A 21,632-nucleotide genomic window follows, 5' to 3' on the forward strand; every position below is an offset into this window, starting at 1 on the left:
ATCCCTGAAACAGGATGATATTAACCAGAATAATCATGTGCCAGATGCCATCCTAAGCACTACACATCTGTCCTCACGATGCGCCCACCAGGTTTCAAAGTCTCCGCAGAAAAGAAACTGAGACACTGGGAGGTTACTTAACCTGCCCATGGCAGTACAGTGAATGGCAGGGCCCAGAATGGACCCCTGACAATCTGCTCTTAAACCCATGTTCTTAACTACTGCCCCGCACTGCCTTCCCCACCGGACTGGGAGAGCAAGTGAGAACATTCCAAACACTACTGCTAAGGCAGACAGAGACCCCCGGACCCTAGCCCCTTCCTGTCCGCTGCTCTCCATTGATCCTGCTGAAGCAGAAGAAAAGACCAATGGCCGTCCTGTTTGGTTAAGAAAAGAAACAAGTCCAGCAGGATGATTTAGCACTCTCCTGAGATGCCTCTGTATAGATTATGAAGAAGGCCAATGGGCCCTGAGATCATGGAAACATGCCATTACAATCCCCCATCACCCGTAACCATAAAAACTCACCCCTAAACCTGTCAGGTGCTCAGCCTTTGGGAAAGGATCCTGCTGAACCCGCCAGCGATAATAAATCTGAGTTCTCCCTGATTTCCGTGTGCCACTGGAGTTTCCTAAGTCGCTTCAGATTTGCCGCAACCCTGCCACAAACTTTGCTACGTACCAGGGACTCCACACAGAAATCTAAAGTAGCGTTGCAACCATTTTCCTTCAATCAGTATCTATTAAACTTCTTAGATGAGAAATGCACTATACACAGGGACATTATCAAATAGATAAAGAGTATCCTACTCTGAGTTATGCAACATTCTTCCCATTTTAATAATCTTAAACTGAGTTAATAAATATAAAATAATGAAGGCATCCGTTTTTCCGCAAGTTCAAATACTGGATTTAATGCCACAAGTGAAGACGTGAGAACAGATGGGTCATCATTTAATGAAATACTGGCTGTTGAAGGTTTAAACCACAAAAATCAAAAGAAGAATGACTGTAGTAAAAAACACACAATGACCCGTTAGTCTGTGTTACCCTGAAATACGCTCCAGCACCTAGGAGTAAGGTTGCAACATCAGGAAACAAAAACAAAAAAATCAAGAAGAGTAAGTTGTGTTAAGGCAAAGGTTTGTCTCTCCCCATTCCAACAACTCCCACATCCCCACCCCCACACACAAAGCAGGTCAGATCAGCTAAAAACCAGGTCATTCATTCTAGTGTAAGCCACAAAGGTTGGCTTTTTTCTTTTCGTATTGCAAATGTTTAACTTAAGCTTCAATGGTCAAGGCATCCACTTTTCAACAATAATTGTGTTTTACAATATGTGTACTTAAAACATTACCCAGAGCTTTTTGGTAACACAAAACCTTAGTGTTTTGCAAAGTTCAATGATGAAAATTCATTAAATATATTAAATATATAGCACATTGCCAAATATGAAATATTGCAACACTAATTACTGAACACAAGTTTATCTACTTTTGGTTTCTTGTAATAGAGAAGCTAAAGATATCTAGATCTCTTAGTAAACATGTCCTGTGCTATAGTGAAAAATTACTATTTTTTTCTAAAAAGAGGCATATGCCTCTAGAAATTATGAAATGTATTCATAAATTTTTCAGTATACAGAATGCTAGTAAACAGCTCACAACTAATTACTCACTGGTTTCACTAGAAATGAAGGTTTCTAAGAGTTAAAAATTCTAACAATAATGTAATTAGAAGTGCAATAAATAAGAGAGTTCTAGGCAAGGAAAGTAGATGTATTTTAGTTAAGGTATGAGGCATGGAGATGCATTTTTGTTAAGGCAATTGAAAGCAATTTTGTCCTAAAGTATACAAACTAAATGGATGTAGAAAGTAGGAGAAAGAAAGAAAAAAAAGAGAAGTGAGAATTTTATCTTGTGTAGACAAGCTGGCAAAAATAAAATAATTTATTATAAAGATTTTTAAATAAGCTTTAATAAATAGTGTACTTCTGAAAACTAGCTTAATTTTACTTTCACCTGCTAAAAGGACAGTTTTCTTGGACTATTGGTTAGTTCTTGATAAGACTGCGCAAGGTCTTTCTTTACCTTTTAAGTAATCTGCTTAGGAAATAAAGATTCTGTATTTTATCAAAATAACTTCCTGTGTTTCAAGTTGTCTTTATCATGTCTTTGATTACTTAAGAAAACAAGTCTCTACTTAAAGAGCTAAGGTTCTTTTTTTTTTTTTTTAATAAACTATGTAGCTTTCTGTATTTGCCTATAAAGTCTTTAATTGTAACTTTGGTTAAAGTTTAAATGGATTACTAATATTTCACAGCAGTCTATGATCCATTGTAATCAAGTGTTTTAAAACCTTTTGCTATTTCTCACAAATTTCCCAGAATCAAATTCTAAATGAAGTCTTTTTAAACTTTGAACTAATTTTGAGATTTTTCCCAACGGTCCTGGAACATCTCAAATGTTCTGTTCTTTTTCCTTATAAAAAGAGAGATGTTGAACTACATGGAAAGCATTGTCAAAAAGTAATGAGAAATCTTCTTTATGTTAAATTTATATGGAATATGTGATTGATTTAAGTGTTCCAGAAATCATGAAATTCCTAGACATCTGCTATGTCCTGGTATGATTCTCTCACTTATAATTCTAGTTATCATCTTAGAATTTTATACATCACAGAAATAACCAAAGTTCTTTGCCAAATGCATTGTAATGAACTCCCATCAGGTATTTAACATGGCTATTTTTAAGCCTTTAAGTGTTCCTGCAGCCTCACCAAGTAATTAAGAAGGCCACTTGGGAAGCCCAAAAACATCAGGATATTTGGGGGTATTGAGAGGAGAGGAATTCACCCAAATCTACAGGTATTTTAGACGAAGTCTAAAGGCAAGTCCTTGGCTTGATTGCCCTGTCCTGAGTCCAAGCTGAGATTCCTTGTGGAAAAAAAAAAAAAATCCAGGAAAGCACACTTAAAAAGGCCTATTTGATTGCTACTTACATGAGATGGCCAAAGATGTTTAAATATTTCACAATATTACCCAAATTTGTGAACACATTCCTGAGCCCCAGGATCACTGACCTGGTTTCATGGCAGGAAATTTAAAGCTTGTAACAATGGCTACAGCCTGGATTTCAGACTACTATCTGTATAATTATTATAGAAGTGCTATATAAACCTACTTAGATGTGTACTTTCTGGGTTACAACATGCTCTACCCCTGGCTTTTAACCTATCAGCTATCCAGGGTCACCTGAGGGATGCCTCAGCATCAAGGTAGACTGTAGCGTAAATCCAGACAGTTTTTTTCTTTTCTGTTAAGGCAAGTGCCTGAGGGCATCCTCCTCAAAGAGGCATCTACCTCAAATATGGCCTTTTCAAAGAAACACTTTGTCAGCCACACACCTGGATAAGGAGACAGGCTGCCCAGAGGGGCGACCCTAGCCTTCTTTGTTTTAAAGATCTTGATTGATTTCCATAACTGACCATTTAGGCAGCTTGGTTAGTCTCTTACTGCACTTTAAATTCCCCCTCCTAACTTTTAAATCCAAACAATGAGTGAGCCTGCAATAAAACAGGACCCCAGGGGCTCCCGCACCCACTCTCTCATGCTCTCCCCCCCAACCCACACCCTTGCTCTGTGGCCCCAGGTATGCTATGTGTCTGCCAGGATCTGTGAATAAGAAGCCTTTTTTTTTTTTTCCAACATTTACTGATGGTTATTACTGAGGACATCTTACAATCATAATAAGAACCATAAGGGCCAGTCTAGCCACAACACTGGCTATCAGTAGGCGGAGATCAACACAAAACATCCATTCAGCAAGCAAGCAGTCCAGCTAGTTCTGAAATGCATCTGAATATACAAGCTCCATCTGACTCAACCCAACCAACCACCCATTCAAGAGTTAGGCCTTAACATCAAATAAAATTAGCTCTAGTTGTGATTTAGGGTACAATGGAAGGGGATAAAACAAAGACAGGAAGAAAGTTAGAGGGCTTATGATAGAAGCAAGTAAATTTCTTTAGAACCATGAAGAATCATGCTATTAAAGCAAGTTCCCAGGCCTAGAGGTCACCTGTCAATATGACCAGGAAACTAAGACAATTACCAGCTATGCCCACACTATTTTACACAAGGCTGGAATGGCGCTCCTGTCTGCCAACACGTAAATGTTATGGAATATCAGGGTAACAGGAACTCATTCATCCCAACTGTCACAGCCAAGAAAGGACTAACACATGCCAATTAAATGCAATTGGTATTCTGGATGGGATCCTAGAACAGAAAATAGGAATTAGGTAAGTACTAAAGAAATACGAAGTGTGGATTTTCATATGCTATCAATACTGGTTGTGACGAATGTACCATACCAAAGTTTGGATGCTAATAACAGAATAATGGCTGCAGGGTGTATGAAACTCTGTCCTGTCTTGGAAACTTTTCTGTAAATTTATACTATTCTAAAATTAAGTTTACTTAAAAGAAAAGGTCTCTCACTACTTAGTATGAGAATCAACTTACGTACGTGTTAAAATGCAGATTCTCAGGCCCCCATCCAGAACTATAGTCAGAATGGGGAGTGCATTCTAACAAGCATGCCGGGTGATTCCTATACACCATAAAGGTGGCGAGCCACCTTGGCTGTTGACCCAATGTTTTCCCCTTTCTGCACACAAAAATTGCCACCAATGAGACACAGAGGCACTGACCTTTCCAGTGGGCAACCCACCCCACTTTGGACCTTGAGGACTCCCAAAAAACAAAGCCTCGCAACTGTAAACAATCCTAGACTACCAGTTGATGCTAGCATAGCCTGCCATTAAAAACAAAACACGGGGGCGGGGGGGACGTGGAGGAGTCCCAGATTGGCCTCGAACCTTCCTAAAGAGACCCTGAAGCACTTGTCGCACCTCCAAACAAAAGCGTATTGTGCACTGGCCCCGCTGAAGTTAGCCAACCGTACCCTGCCCTAGTGGTCCAGGGCTTCCGACTCCCCGACTGGCAGTGGGCATCCTTTTGGGAAGAAATGCTCCCCGGCTCCCTGGCCATTTCTGGAGAGACCCTCAGGAATGCCCTCTCTACAGCAAAGAGAGCCCAGGCTCCATCGCCCGGGATGAGAGTACGAACCCCAGACTTGTCCCTGCCTACACCTGTCACTTACTCGGTGGACCTCCGCATCCTCCTCTATTAAAACTAAGCGCCTCTCTAGGGTCATCTAAAACGAACAAGCGCCGCTTCCAACACCGTAGCCGCCCGGATCTCGGGCCGAGGGGCACCGACCAACAGTGGGGCCGCGACTGGAGTGCGTCGAAACGCCGGGCTGCGCCGCGGGGGCTTGTGGGGCGCCCCCCTGGGAACGCCCGCGCATCCCACCGCCCGCCGCTCACCCCACCGCCGCTGACCGCGCCGATGCCATCGAACTCCCGGCCCAGCCCGTCGGAGTCGTCCAGCACGTACGCGCCGCCCGGCACCAGCAGCGCGCACAACAGTAGGGGTAGCGCTGCGAGGCCCGCCGAACCCGCGGCGGCCGTCATGGCTTTCACTCGGCGTTGCCGGGAAGCCTGGAGTAGGCGTTCAGCCATTGTGTGGGTCACATGACTCCGGCGCCCAGGGAGGCGGGTCCGGTCGCCGCCATGATGGAGAAGGGCAGGAGGTTGCTGACGCCAAAGTCGCCATCTTGCGTGCGGGCACAGGTCGCCCATGGGGCCACAGTAGTGTTGTGGTTCTCCGGAGCTCGAGCCCTTTCCGGTCCTGACCTTGTCGGGATAGGGCCTTCAAGTGTACTCAGTTCTCTGCTTCTCTTCCGGCTTCATCTACTGGAGTGCGTTATCGCAGGGGAGGTGATGTCCAAGGTCAACTAGGGAACTGGATTTCCCTTATCATCTTAGGGCGACACCCAACCTACATCCCTTAAGGAGGTCCCAGTTCAGGTGTGGCCCTGGTTGAGTCACTTAGCTTTCTGAGCCTAAGTTTCTTTTTGTGTCAGATAAAACAAGAGCAGCCACAAGGGGACACGTGATTAAATGAAATACAGGGTAACAGGCCCTCAATAAATCAGCTGAATGCATTACACACTAGGCAAACAAATTTCTTGGACAAATTTCTCAATTCTCGTAACCACTGCGTTTATTTAGCTTTCAACTTCATCAGCTACCCTGCATTGCCCGTTGACATGGTTTCAGGAAGATAACCCTAAACTGGTAGGGAAATTGTGTCATGGGATTTTGCTACATTAAGCGCCAGTCTGAGATTTCTAATCTTCTTGTATCAGAGCAAACTAAAGAGGATGGCTACAGAGAAAGCATTTCTGATCCCAAAATCTCCCTTTGTAGACCGTCTGTCTGCAGAGACCTTCAGTATCTGCACAAGCCCTGGAGACCCCAAAATGGCAAAGAGGAGACTCAAAGGCTATAGGACACAGGAGACCTTATCTTCAGGGTTCTGTTTGGATTTAGATTGTTTTGCCCCTTAACTAGAAACCTAAATTTAAGTTTCAGGACAACAATTATAAGGAAGAAAAGTACCCATGCAGTCCCAAAAATGAAGTTGTCAGGCCTTTCAGCTATCCCTGCATTCTTTTTTTTTTTTTAAGGTTTTATTTATTTTTATTTATTTGATGGTGACACAGCAAGGAAGGGAATACAAGCAGGGGAAGTGGGAGAGGGAGAAACAGGCTCCCTACTGAGCAGGGAGCCCAATGGGGGACTCGATCCCAGGACCCTGAGATCATGACCTGAGCCAAAGCCAGACTCTTAAGGACTGAGTCACCCAGGCACCCCTATCCCTGCATTCTTATTGGACAATAGCTATGCATGCTTTTTCTCTGAAATTACTCTAGATCTATTTGGTTTACCAAGACCAGTCCCAGCTTATGTCTATTGTTCTGGTATAATTATTAATAGTGCCCCTTTTGCCCTCAAAAGTGCTCTGGCTTGGATGTTAAGTTACATAGCTCCCTACATATGAGCCACTTTTTCTTCTGTTTCTTCTTTTCCCAGTACAGCACATGTCTGGACTCTACCTTCTCGACCACCACCATTCTATGATACAAGTCAGGATCTATGCAGGTTCCATAGATATGATGAAGTTCTAGAACATAGGTGAGGTTTGATGGGGTGAGGTCTGGAGCCAATGACCAAGAAAGAATTCTTGAGACATCATTGGTGCAAAATTGTGGTTTATTAAACCACGGGGACAGGATGCGTGGACAGGAAGAGCTGCTGCCCCAGGGATGTGAGGAGTGGTCTATTTATATACTTGTAAGTTGGGGAGGGAATCAGGGCTGGCGTAAGTCTCTAAGGAATTTTGGAAGCAAGGTTTCTAGGACCTTGAGGGGTGAGTTATTGTCTGGGGAAAAGGTTATTTATTATCAGTAATAAAACCTTCTCATGGGGTGCCTGGGTGGCTCAGCAGCTTAAAGCCTCTGCCTTCAGCTCAGGTCATGGTCCCAGGGTCCTGGGATCAAGCCCTGCATCAGGCTCTCTGCTCAGCAGGGAGCCTGCTTCCTCCTCTCTTTCGCCTGCCTCTCTGCCTACTTGTCATCTCTCTGTGTCAAATAAATAAATAAAATCTTTAAAAAAAATAAAAAACCTTCTCATGAGACCCTTTAGATGTATATCAGTGGACCATACACTTGGTAATGATTGTCAACACTATCTTGGAGGTTTAGAGATAAAGATTCCAAAAGGAATTGTTAGAGTAGGCTTCTAGGATGGGGATAGAAGGTTGGTCAGGCTAGGATTGTCCTTTGCCCATATAGCAAAGCCTTAAGGTGGGGGTCACTCTGCCTGTTTCAAGGGCTTGTCAGTAGGTAAGGAAATTTAATGATTTTCTTCTGCCTCTTTTTCCCATATCAGATATACCTTCCCTGAACTCACTCTGATCCATCCCTTCTAATACAATATTTTAAACCAGAATTTGAGCACCAGTGGATGCAAGCCACAGATGATAAGTCAAATGAATGCTAAGCTCCCTACCAATTCTGAGACTTTGTATCTGTGATGTATATATAACATATGCATAATAATGCAACTAGAGGGGAAGTACCAGGGTGAAAACAGAAGAAAATACCATACACATGAAATGAGAAGTTGAAACCAGTACCCAGTATACATCATCCTGTAACACACCATTGCACCTATATTTGAAAGGCATACCACAAATATTTGTATACTTTGTGATCTGTATAGAAGATGAAACATGGAATATTTAAAAGAAAAAAGTGTTCTCAGGGTGCCTGGGTGGCTCAGTCCTTATGCATCTGCCTTTGGCTGGAGTCATAATCCCAGAGTCAGATGGAGCCTGCATCAGCTCCCTGCTTAGTGGGGGCCTTCTTCTCCTCCTCCCGCTCCCCGAACTTGTGTTCCTGCTCTTGCTGTCTCTCTTTCTCTGTCAAATAAATACATAAAATCTTTAAAAATTAAGAAAAAATTATAAATAAAGTGTTCTCATTCCTAGGATATATCACTAGTTCTTACTACTTCATACACCAAAGTAATTCCTTAACACAGAAAATATTTCTTATTTAAAATATCTAACCTATGTTTGGGAAACCATTAGAAAAGAAAGTGTCTAATAAAAAGACAATTAAATAAAAGAAAGAGAAACCCATGGACGGCTGGACACAGGAGTCAGATTTGCTCAAGAAGTGAGATAAAAGAAAACAGCAGTTATCGGACAAGTAATCATGTGTTCAGCTTCCCTTGGTCCTGTGGTTTGGGGCTTGAGATAAATAAGAGAAGGAGTGCCTCTCAGTTCTCAAATTTCAGATGCCTTTTGAAAGTTAAGACTGCCTTTGTCTTAAAGGAACTGCGCTTCACCTACAGCAAATTTCTCATTTTTCCAAAGTGAAAAGTGTGATTAAAATCAGATGGTCTCTTGAGAAAGATGAGAGATCTCGTCTTTTAAGGAAAAGTTACTGATAAAGTCTGATAGTAGTCTGTTGTCTCTAGAAAATGGCTCTACTTTTAGAAATCTAAATCTAGCCCTCAAATTCAAGAGCAGACACCAAGACATTTTCCTCTTTGTACTTCCTAAGTGCAGGGTCCAAACGGCAGTAGGTTCTCAATACATATTAGCGGAATTGAACTCTTAACAACAACAACAACAAAAATCGCTGCGAAAATTGTGCGTCAAATTACTGGGGTAAGTATGGAACTTTTAAAACATACAGAGACATCTGGATAACTATTTGGAAAAAGATCAAATTTTAGATCTATGCTTCACACCACACATAAACTGCAAATGGATAGAGCTCTAAATGTAAAATATGAAAACTTTCATTTTCTAATACAAAACATGGGTAAATTTCTGGTATGACTTGAGGGTCTAAATATGATTTAATATCTCAATAGGAAAAAATGAAAGTTTGATTTTTTTAAAATCACTGAATATGGGGCACCTGGGTGGCTCGTCGGTTAAGCATCTGCCTCTGGCTCAGGTCATGGACTCAGGGTGCTAGGATCTATGAAGACCCTGTGAGGTCAGGCTCGCTGCTCAGTGGGGATTCTCCTTCTCCCTCTCCTTCTGCCCCCGCCCCCCCCTTGTGCACTGGAGCACACACATGCACTCTCTGTCAAATACAATAAAATATTTTTAAAATGTTTAAAAATAATAACAAGTCATAGAATAATCATATAAGGGGATGAGAGAAAAGGTTTGTCTACCAAAAAAAGTGGAAACATTTCTTAAAGTAGAATTTCCTGGGGCATAAAAGAGTATAAAGTATATTCTCTTCATAAACTATCCTGTAACATCTGCTGTTTATCTTACTTTTTTTGAGTTTGGTGTACATTGTTAGATTACAGTTATTAATAGTGTCACTCTGATGAGGGAGCAGGAGGCTGACTGAGGACAAAGCAAAAGCTGGTACCTTGCACCCCCTCTCCATCCGCTCCCCCTCAGTAATATGTGTAGCCTTTTCAATAGCACAAATTTCCAGAGGCAAATAACTCAGTTCCTCAGCCCTACATAAAGTTAAATCTCTTCTAAACCTAAATCTCACTCAACAAATCTCAACAAAGAGGATTGATAACAGGATTGTGACATCCCACCAAGAACAACCCAACTATCTTGATGTTAATGGCTGGCCTAAAGACAACATTGATCAAGCCACAAGGGCAAGGCCTTCGATATCTTGGCACCTCTTAGGCCCTCTTTAACATATGAAAACTCCGTTGAAACCTCTCTTCCCCTCACCTTCCCCAACTGCAGGGTACAGAACCTCACAACCCAGGGGAGCAACTCTTCCTGCCCATGGGTCCTGTCCCCGTGCTTTAATAAACCACCATTTTGCACCAAAGATGTCTCAAGAATTCTTTCTTGGTCATCGGCTCCGGATCTCAGCCCACTGAACCTCACCTAGGTTCTAGAACTTCGTCAACTCTATTCAATGACTTCTAAAATATGTGTCAGAATTCTCTAAATTCAGGACCTTATATAAAGACAGTAACAACAGGTCAGAGGACAGAGCCCACATAATGGAATAAATGATATATTGCTTACTAAACATTTTCTTAAGTAGAACTCAGATAAAAATGACTGTAGCACAGAGCAGTGCGGTATAGTGGTGAGAATGAGCCCTGTAGTCCCAGCCTGCTTTACTGCTCTCCTCAAAACCAAGACAATTCTGGGGGGTAAGAAGATTTCTGTCTTCACACTAATTGGAAATTTTTTTCCCATTTTGTTCTCTACAGTCATTCAAACCCAGTATGTCTGATTCCCCAGGGTGCAAGTCTTGGTGAGAGGCAGATTCCACTCCTTCAGGAGGGAAGGAGAGAGATCTTCCCTCTTCCTTCCCCCAGCAGCAAGTGCTCTGGCAGCCATCAGACTCCTTCAGCCAGTTCCTTGAACCTGTGACTTTGATCGTGTAGGAGTAACTAGACAGATGTATGACATCCAAGAAAGCACCTTGGAGCCATGTCAGAGTCCAGAGGAAGTGCAGACACAGAAGGGTCCATCAGAGGAGCCCCAAGTGCCTGGAACAGCAGGGTCAGAAGTGCCATCCTAACCTACGGCTCAGGTAGGGTGACCTGGAGTGTCCTTCTGGTCCTCTGACTCTCGTCTGTTTCACAAGCCTGGTTCAGCAGCTTCAGCAACAATTCTGTGCCCTATCCTGATTTATTTTTTTCCCTATCCTAATTTCTTTTTTTTTTTTTTAAGATTTATTTATTTATTTGAGAGGCAGAGCAAGAATGGGAGAGAGGGACCATGAAAGGGGTGTGGTCAGAGGGAGAAGCAGGCTCCCTGCCAAGCAGGGAGCCCAATATAGGACTAGATCCCCAGACTCCAGGATCATGACCTGAGCTGAAGGCAGTTGCTCAACCAACTGAGCCACCCAGGTGCCACCTATCCAAATTTCTAAGTCATTCGTTTTCTGTCCAAGCTAGCCACAGGCGGTGCTATTGTTCTTAGCAAAGAACAGTGACCAGTACGCCAGATGGCGATCCAGAGAGGAGGCAATCATCCAAAAGAATTCTCAAAATCAACACTCAAAAAGAGATAATCGTGTCAAAAAATGAGCAGAAGACATGGACACACACTTCTCCAAAGAAGACATATAAGTGGCTAACAGACACATGAAAAAATGTTTATCATCATTAGCCATCAGGGAGATTCAAATCAAAACCACATTGAGATACTACCTTACACCACTTAGAATGACCAAAATCAACAAGACAGTAAACAACAAGTGCTGGAGAGGATGTGGAGAAAGGGGAACTCTCTTACACTGTTGGTGGGAATGCAAGTTGATGTAGCCACTTTGGAAAAGAGTGTGGAGATTTCTTAAGAAATTAAAAATAGAGCTACCTTAGGACCCTGCAATTGCACTACTGGATATTTACCCCGAAGATACAGATGTAGTAAAAAGAAGGGCCATCTGTACCCCGGTGTTCATAGCATCAGTGTCCACAATAGCCAAAGTGTGGAAGGAGCCAAGATGCCCTTCAACAGACAAATGGATAAAGAAGATATGGTCCATATACAGAATGGAATATTACTCAGCCATCAGGAAGGATGAATACCCAAATTTTGTATCAACATGGACAGGGCTGGAAGAGATTACGCTGAGTGAAATAAGTCAAGCAGAGAGAGTCAATTTTCATATGGTTTCACTTACTCATGAAGCATAGGGAATAACACAGAGGATGTTGAGAGAAGAAGAGAAGGGAGTTGGGGGAAATCGGAGGGGGAAGACAAAACGTGAGAGACTGTGGACTCTGAGAAACAAACTGAGGGTTTTGGAGGGGAGGAGGGTGGTGTTTCGGTTAGCCTGGTAGTGAGTATTATGGAGGGCACTTATTGCATGGAGCACTGAGTGTACTGCATAAACAATGAATCTTGGAACACTAAAAATTTAAAAAAAAAAAAAAGTGCAGCTTCTGGGCCTGCATTCTCCACCCCAACCCCGCACTCTGCCTCCACTCCCTGGCTTTAAAACATGCTTTACCACCTCTTGTTCTTCCCTTGGTCATTGTGACTATGTGGATTTGATAAGAGCACTCCAGGAAGCTGTGCTCTCCTCCTATGTTTTACCCTTGATGTGTCTGTTCTTTGGACTGTCAGCACCTTTTTCTGCATTGCTGCCAGGGGACGAATTTTAGAGTTTACCTAATCCCAAATGCTAAGCACGAAGAAAATGACAGGGCAAGAGGTTTCTACCACTCAAAAGACTTTTTTAAAAAATATCTAGTGTAATGCTGTCCAGCAAATACAAGGAAAAGCACATATGTAATTTGTAATTTTCTAGTACACATTTTTTTAAAAAGCAGATGAGATCAATTTTAATGGTCTATTTTATTAAATCCCAAATACCCATGTATGACCAAATATGTAATCCATATAAAATATATTAATACAATATTTTGTGTCCTTTTTTTCATACTAAATCTTCAAAAACCTCAAGTGTATTTGCCATATACAGCACATCAATTTGTACTGGCTACATTTCAAGTGTACAATAGCCATATGGGGTCAGCAGCTCCTGTATTGGACACACTAGATCTCATGGATGTTGGTCCCTGAGGTAGGCACACTCAGTAAATATCTATCTCTGTGGCTAAAGATGAGGCTGAAAAATACCCACTCTTTGCTAGAACTGCCATAACAAAATACAACAAAACAGTGGTTTAAACAACAGAAATTTACTTTCTCACAGTTCTCAAGTTCAAGATCAAGGTGACCAGAGATTTGGTTTCTTCTGAGACTTCCGTCCTTGAGTTGCAGGTGTCTACATCTCTCTGTGTCCTCACATGATGTTTTCTCTGTGCTTACAAGGCAATAGCGTCTCTTTGTGGGTCCAAATCTCTTCTTAAAAGGACATCAGTCAGATTGGACGAGTGCCCATACTAACAGTCTCCTGGTAACTCAATCGCCTCTTAAGGGCCCTGTCTGCAAATATGTCACATTCTGAGGCACTGGGTGTTGGAGCTTCAATACGCAGATTTGAGGGGGACACAATTCAGCCTGTACAGTCTCTAACCATGCATAAGTATCACCTCATTGTTCAACGATTACACACTATTGAGTATATAGTTGATCTCTGATCAGTAAACTTAACAACAAATGTTATCAGGAGAATTTAGAACTCTCTTCAGAAAACTTAAATGTATAGTTTGGTGTCCAGGGGAAAATCTGTTGCAAAGACAACATACCACTGTATGTTTTGGGAATTCACAACTGTGCACACATAAGTCACATAAGACTGGAAGGAGGAAAAAATGGTTCCCCATTTCTTCTTAGAGCCTGTGTGAAAGGTAATCACTTGCTCTTCCCAGGACATACCTGACAGGTGCTCTTTTGTATGACTTACCTCATGTTGTTGTGAGTTGGAAATACCCTTTCTTCCATATCTAAATGTCTAAAGTCTTCTCATGTTTAAAGATACATCTGGGGCACCTGGGTGGCTCAGTGGGTTAAGCCGCTGCCTTCGGCTCGGGTCATGATCTCAGGGTCCTGGGATCGAGTCCCGCGTCGGGCTCTTTGCTCAGCGGGGAGCCTGCTTCCTCCTCTCTCTCTGCCTGCCTCTCTGCCTACTTGTAATCTCTCTCTGTCAAATAAATAAATAAAATCTTAAAAAAAAAAAAGATACATCTGAATGCTACCTTCTTCTTACGTTTCCCTTGATTTATCTGTTTAAAGCAACCTCCCCTCCCTCTAATCTCTTATGTGTCTTCTTTACATGACTCTAAAGTTGGACAAAGGTTATGATTATATGGACAAAGTTTATGTATGATTCATTATAATTTCTGTTGGAGCAACACCGTGTTACGCTATGGCATAGACAGTGTTTGTTCATGATAGACTCCTCATTAGTCTTGGTAAAGGTTTGCTGGTTTGAAGGTTCCAAATAATACCAATACTTCTTTAACCTGCTGCCAAAACTCCACCCCGGGGGGTTCAACCCATGTGTTTCAGATGTTGTTAAAATGCATTAGCCGCAGATTCTTTCAAGACACCACATTTGGATAGCAGGGGGAAGGAATAAAACAAGCAGGCCCAGGACATCTGAGAGAGGCAGGGAAGGAGTAGAAAACAGAAAAGAACTAAGAGGTTTAACCAGTTTTGTCACTGTACTCAGAGTGGACCCTGGTCAGAACAAAGACCCTATGAAAAAATGAACTATTGGAAATGACTCTGGTCTAATACTACTGGGTTGACCTTGGCTTGGCCTTCTGGCTCTGTTTTCTATTTGTAGTTCTGGGGGCCAGGATTAGAGCTTATCCCAACCTCAGGGCATGTTCCCTACCTGTTGCTTACTCCCCAGGAACTAGGCCAGATCCTTCTTTCTCTGCTTGCCACCTTAAATCCTGCTTTCAATGGTTTGAATGCTTGGAACTCACAACTGTCCACCCCATCTCTGTCCCACTTAATGCGGTGGGGTATTGTGATATAGTAAGAAATATATATTTGATCCCCAGTTCTTGACTAAGAGTTTCTAAAACCCTCAACACTTCATGAGAGCTCAAGGTGATAGAAGCATCTTTGGTTACAATATTTGGCCTTAGTCCCTGGTTCTGAGAGAGCTTAAAGAACCACTGGACCCTGTAGAGTGATGAGTATCCCTTTTTATCCTAATGAGATGACTGGTGGCTACGGCCCCCAGGGAGATTCAGGATGAGGGGTGATCACTAGAAAGATCAAGACATCCCTAGAGGATTAGAACTTTTAGTCCAACTTCCTAAGCTCTTGGAAGGAGAGTGGGGATGGAGATAGAGTTAGTTACCAATTGGCTAATGATTTATGTAATCATTATACCTATGTAATGAAATCTCCATTTAAAAAAAAAACCCATAAACTATGGGGTTTGGAGAACTTCTGGGTTAGTAAATACAATCACATACTGGGAAGATAGAGTGCCCCAATTCCACAGGACAAAATCTCCTGAGCTCAGGGCACTTCTAGACTTCCCCTATGTACCTTTTCATCTAGCCATTCATCCGCACCCATTGAAAGTATCCTTGTATAGTCTTTTCTATAAATATTCCCCATAAGAAATCAATAGATGTGAGTAAAATGCTTTCCTGAGTTTGGGGAGCCATTCCAGGCAATTATCAAATCTGAGAAAGGGGTTGTAGGAACCTCCATTCATTACTGGTTGGTCAAAAGTAGTGGAGGCCCAGGACTTTTGACTGACATCTGAAGTGGGAGTACTCTTGTGGGACTGAACCCTTAGCTTGTGGGATCTAATTCTAGCTCCAGGTAATTAGTAACAAAATCGAATTATACTGTAGGACATGTAGCTGGTGTCTGGAGTGTTGGACAATTGTTTGCTGCTGTAAGGGGAAATCCCACATATTTGGTATCAGAAGTGTTCGATGTGGGTAGAAACAGACCATAGTAGTAGCCAGTCCTCCCATGTACCAGCCTGTAGCAAACATAAACCAATCATTTGTACTCATGACAATTTGCAAGAGCTACCTGCAGCATTCATTCTGTCTTCCTGCTCTCTGATCTCGCTCCTTAGATTTTAGATCCCTGGCTCTATACTCCAGCTGTCAATACTGTTTTTTGGCCTTCCACCTCAACTTAGAGGTCACTTCAGCGGCCCTGGACCCCCATTTTGCTTAGTTGATTTTGACACCAATAGTTTGAAAAAATGGAAGCCCCACAGAAGTCTTAAACACTTCTATGGAAGTGTTGGATTGCTACATAGGATTCCTGTGGATTCCTACTACCCCTTACTGCCCCCCTTCCCAACATCAGGAAAGATTTTGGACAAGCATGCTTTCCCATTCCCTCTCAGACTTTATTGCCTAATACTATAGACTGAATTGTTGTCCCTAAAATTCGTATGTCGAAGCCCTAGCCTCCTATGGTGACTGTACTTAGAGATAGGGTCTATAAGGTAATATGTGATCATAAGAGTAGGGCCCTGTTACAGTAAGATTAGTGTCCTAGTAAGAAGAGACACCAGAGTGCTCACACCAGCACACTCTCATGCACACAAGCCACCCCCTCTTCTATTTCCCACGCCACCAGGTAAAGACAGAGCAAGACAGAAAAAGAGCCCCTACCAGAAACTGAAGAGCAGACACCTTGCTCTTGGACTCTCAGCCTTCTGAGCTTTGAGAAAATCAGTTTAAGCCTCCTAATCTATGGTACTTTGTCGCGGCAGCCTGAGCTGACTAAAACACCTACCGTCTACACTTCTTGCGTGTTCAAACCATGGACTCAAAATTTATTTTTTCTCAACATATGATACTTTTTTAAAATCAGCAATAACTGGGTGCCTGGGTGGCTCAGCGGGTTAAAGCCTCTGCCTTCAGCTCAGGTCATGATCCCAGGGTCCTGGGATTGAGCCCCATATTGGGCTCTCTGCTTAGTGGGGAGCCTGCTTCCCTTCCTCTCTCTCTGCCTACTTGTGATCTCTGTCTGTCAAATAAATAAATAAATAAATAAAAATCTTTAAAATCAGCAATAAGTAACCATGATTATTAGAAACTTCAGTTTCAAATGACTTAAAACATGCCATAAATCTGGAGAGTTAACAGCGTACTTAGGCTATAATAAAAAGAGAAAGTTTTTTGAATATTGACACTTGCCTGAATTAATCCTGATTTCATAATTTCCTCCTACATCAGACTACTGGCACCCATTTTCCATGTCACAACATTCAGATGAACTCAACAATATATATACTGAATCAGTTACTTGTTGCTTTGTAACAAATGGCCTGAAAAATCAGCTTAAAACAACAAATATTTAGTGTGTCTCAGGTTCTTTGAGTCCGGAATTCAGGAACACCTTAGCTGGGTGGTTCTAGCTCAGGATTTGTCATAGGGTCACAATAATGATGTGAGAAGGAACTGTGATCATCTGAAGGTTTGACAATCCACTTCCAAGATGGCACACTCAGAGGCTCACCATGTGGACCTTTTCTCATGGCACGGCAGCTGGCTTCCCTCAGACCAAAGAGAGAGAGTGAGGAGGAAGTCACGGGATCTTTCTGACCTTGTCTCCAAAATAGCACACCATGACTTCTGCTTTATTCTCTTCACTAGGAGGGAGTTGCCAAGTCTAGCCCACACTCAAGGGATGGGAAAGTAGGCTTTACCTCTTAAAAGGAAGAGTGTCAGGACTGTGTGAATATGTTTTAAAATCATTACACATACTCATAACACATTTCAGCAAACCACTCATATGATACAATATTAAATATTGCAGTAACTAATATGTGGTGAATTAATTTAAAGAAGTCAGTATTATAAAACACCTTAAGTAATGTGCTCAATTACCACACATTTGCAAAATATTTTAGAAACCTCGAAAAAAGTGCCAAGGAGAATAAAGACTAGCATTATTTTCTATTAAATTGCAGACATTTCTTGTGCTCGCTTCGGCAGCACATATACTAAAAATTGCAGACACTTCTTTTTATTTAAAGATTTTTTAAAATTTATTTTAGACACTTGAACTTTCTTAGATATCATAACATATTTGCTTTAGTTAAACCTGGATTCATGAAATAATTTTTGGATCTTAAATCTTAAATTGTTTGTTGGCCATCCCTACCATAAGCAGACTCAACAGAAGAGATGCTTCCACAAAGGATGACAAGGATATACCCTTATTAGCCTGACTTCAAAAGTTAAGTGAATCAGCAGTCTTTATAGGTACAATACATCAGAGAAAACGGTTTGGAATTAATACCCTTCTTAACATTAGTGGACATAATACAGGCCATTAAAATTATTTATGTAATTTATAGACATTAAGAAATACTATTAGATGAATGGATCAAGAAGATGTGGTATATATACACAATGGAATACTATGCAGCCATCAAAAGAAATGAAATCTAGCCATTTGCGACAACATGGATGGAACTAGAGCGTATCATGCTTAGCGAAATAAGTCAAGCGGAGAAAGGCAACTATCATATGATCTCCCTGATATGAGGAAATGGTGATGCAACATGGGGGCTTAAGTGGGTAGAAGAAGAATCAATGAAACAAGATGGAATTGGAAGGGAGACAAACCATAAGTGACTTAATCTCACAAAACAAACTGAGGGTTGCTGGGGGGAGGGAGGTTGGGAGGAGGGGGTGGGATTATGGACATTGGGGAGGGTATGTGCTTTGGTGAGTGCTGTGAAGTGTGTAAACCTGGTGATTCACAGACCTGTACCCCTGGGGATAAAAATATATGTTTATAAAAAATAAAAAATTTAAAAAAAGAAATACATATTAGTTCTCCTAAAAAGGTATTTAACATATTAAAGCTTCTAATGTCTAGTTTGATAACATATCTTCCTTTGAACTGTTACAATACTTAAGGTGATCTGACTTGATGTTGAGGTCAAAAGCATTTACAAGTCTGAAATGACAAGCTCTATCAGCTCTAGTTTTTGGAAAATGTGGGGCCACATAAACTAAAGGTATAATGGTGCGAAATGGAATCGAATCACTGATGAAGGGACAGTGGGAAAAGCAACCAAAGGCAAGAGTTCGAAAAGAGGGTGTTTCCTCACTCTTCTGTTTTCAGAGGTTCCATTCTCTTCCTCACAGTCTCTTACCCAGGCACCCATCCTAGACACGAGCTGTTCTCAAACTTGGAAGCATCAGAATTACTCAGAGGGCTCGTTAGAACACACACATCGCTGGACTCCCACCTGAGCTTCCGACACCCTACGCCTGGGGAGGGATGGGTAACTGTAGCCCTCAAACATGACAGGAGTCACGGGACATTAACGCTGCTAATCCGAGATGACACCTGGAGAACCACGGATGTAAATGATTCCAGTCTTGGGCCAGAACCCCAGATGCAAGAATAAGAACATTCTTTATCTTTCTGTAACTCAGCTAAAATGGTGTTTCAATCTCTTTCCACCTGCCAAGGTGGTGGAAACCTAATCGCAGTTCATTTGGGGTCCAACCTCACCTTCTTCTGGGCCCCACCCGTCTTAGCCTGCTAGGGCTACCACAACAAAGTACCCCAGACTGGGGGGTTGAACAAAAGAAATTAATTTTCTCACAGTTCTGGAGGCTATGTAGTCTACCATCAAAGTGTTGGAAGGGTGAGCTTCTTCTGAGGCTTCTCTCCACGGGTCACAGGTGGCCAGCTTCTCCCTGGGTCCTCACATGGTCTTTCCTGGGTGCACATGCAACCCAGTGTCACTATGTGTCCAAATCTCCTCTTCTGATAAGTCATGTTGGATTAGGCCCCTTCATTTTCACTTAATAGCCTCTTTAAAGGCTCCATCTCCAAATGCAGTCACATTCTGAGGTACTGGGGGTTAGGACTTCAGCCTGTGAGTTTTGGAAGAGGGATGAAAGGACATAATTCAGCCCACAATACCAGCTAAGATCCAGGGAGTTGTCAAAGATACAAATGTAGTGATCCCAAGGGGCACATGCACCCCAATATTTATAGCAGCAATGTCCACAATAACCAAACTCTGGAAGGAGTCGAGATGTCCATCGACAGATGAGTGGATAAGGAGCATGTGGTTTATATATACAATGGAATATTACTCAGCCATCAGAAAGGATGAATACTTACTATTTACATTGATGTGGATGGGACTGGAGGGTATTATGCTGAGCGAAACAAGTCACTCGGAGAAAGACAATTATCATATTGTCTCACTCATATGGGAAATTGAAGAAACAGTGCAGAGGATCATAAGGTAATAAAGGGAAAACTGAATGGGAAGTCATCAGAGAGGGAGACAAACCATGGGACACTCTTAACCATAGGAAACAAACTGAGGGCTGCTGGAGAGGAGAGGGGTAGGGGATGGGATAACTGGGTGAAGGACATTAAGGAGGGCATGTGATGTGATGAGCACTGGGTGTTATATTCAACTGATGTACTATTGAACTCTACCTCTGAAACTAATGTACTATATGTTGGCGAATTGAATTTAAGTTTAAAAAAGAAAGGAAAGAAAAATAAATAAAAGAAAATGAAAATAGCCAGGTAGCTGGCTGGCTCAGTTGGAAGAACATGTGACTCTTCATCTCAGGGTTGTGATCCAAGACGCGTGTTGGGTGTAGAGATTACCAAAAAATAAAATAAACTTGAAAAAAAAATGTAAATGCCTAATCTAGGGGCAAAAGGTAAAAATATTTTAAAAATAAATAAATAAAATGGAAAAAGAAAGATCTGGGACGTTTTCATGTCTTCAATGCTGGAGGGTAGTAGCTCAATCCTTGGATCTCAAGCTGACCCTCTATCAAAGCTGGCCTCTCCTGAGATGCCCTCCCTCGTTCCCTCTGGTCTTCAGTCGTTAGCCTCTACAGGACTCACCCAACCTGTTTCTCATCAATGGTTGCAAGGCAGCTCATGGGACACACCAGGACACTGGCAGCACCGTGACATGGGCTGAGGCCCTCTGTCACTTCTGTGTGCCTTCTGTGGCCTTCCAGAAATGATTCTACTCCCCCTATGCTGTGCTAGGCATGGGGGATCTTGCTGAGGCTGTCCCACGCCTCTCCCCCACACCCTTGAGTCTGACCCTGGACCTGAGCCACAGGTTTCCCCTCCTCCCCAGATCTGACATCTCATCTGGAGTAACTGCCACCTCACCTCCCCACAGGGCTTGCTGGGAAGGGGAGGTGCAAGCAGTCAGGATGCCAAGCCCTGTCTCAGATGTGGCATCTGAGCTCTCACAACTTCCTCTCTCACCACCCTGAGAGGAAAACCCTTTTTCTGCTCCTGGGGGTGGGAAGCTCTGCCCTGTCTCCGCAGGTACACTCCCCAGCAGATTCTGTGCTTCAGTAATTTCCACTCTCCTACACCCCACAGAAATTTTTTGAATCTCAAACCCAAGGATTGTTTTCTCCCTCCCATCTACCCATCTACTTTTCTGCCAAGAATTCCTCTTCTGACGCAAGATATGCAAAACAGCTAATTGCATTGGGTCGGGGTGGGACAAGGACATTGGTCAGTGTTTCAGAACACACCCTGCCGTGTCTGCTAGCTGCTTTCACTAGTGAAATTGCACTGAACAGGCCACATGGCCTCACAGAGGCCCCTCCATCAGCAGGTTGCACTGCCTGCCCCATGGAGAAGTTGGAACTGGGCAGAACCACATGCTCTTCCCTTTTCCCTGTGGGTGGACCAAGTGCCCTGCCACTGGCTAGTGCTGGCCTCAGAAGAGCAAACAGCTGGCACATCAGCAACC

The 21,632-nt window shown here is 42.5% G+C and overlaps 1 protein-coding gene across 3 annotated transcripts in view; it reads right to left on the minus strand.

Moving 5' to 3' along the window:
* The window catches only part of GALC (galactosylceramidase), a 67,479-nt gene extending 61,514 nt beyond the window's left edge, over positions 1-5,965 (minus strand). Inside the window, exon 1 of one of the 3 annotated variants that reach the window (XM_082735623.1) lies at positions 5,392-5,965. In XM_082735623.1, coding sequence (XP_082591749.1) covers positions 5,392-5,706 — 315 coding nt within the window. In that variant the 5' untranslated portion in view covers positions 5,707-5,965. Of the gene's footprint in view, positions 1-5,165 lie in introns of all 3 variants that reach the window. The other 2 variants (XM_082735624.1, XM_082735625.1) reach the window with 2 other exon arrangements.
* Positions 5,966-21,632: the final 15,667 nt, after the last annotated feature.

The sequence above is a fragment of the Mustela nivalis genome (assembly GCF_964662115.1).
Source record: "Mustela nivalis genome assembly, chromosome: 6".
NCBI classification, from domain to species: Eukaryota; Metazoa; Chordata; class Mammalia; order Carnivora; family Mustelidae; genus Mustela; species Mustela nivalis.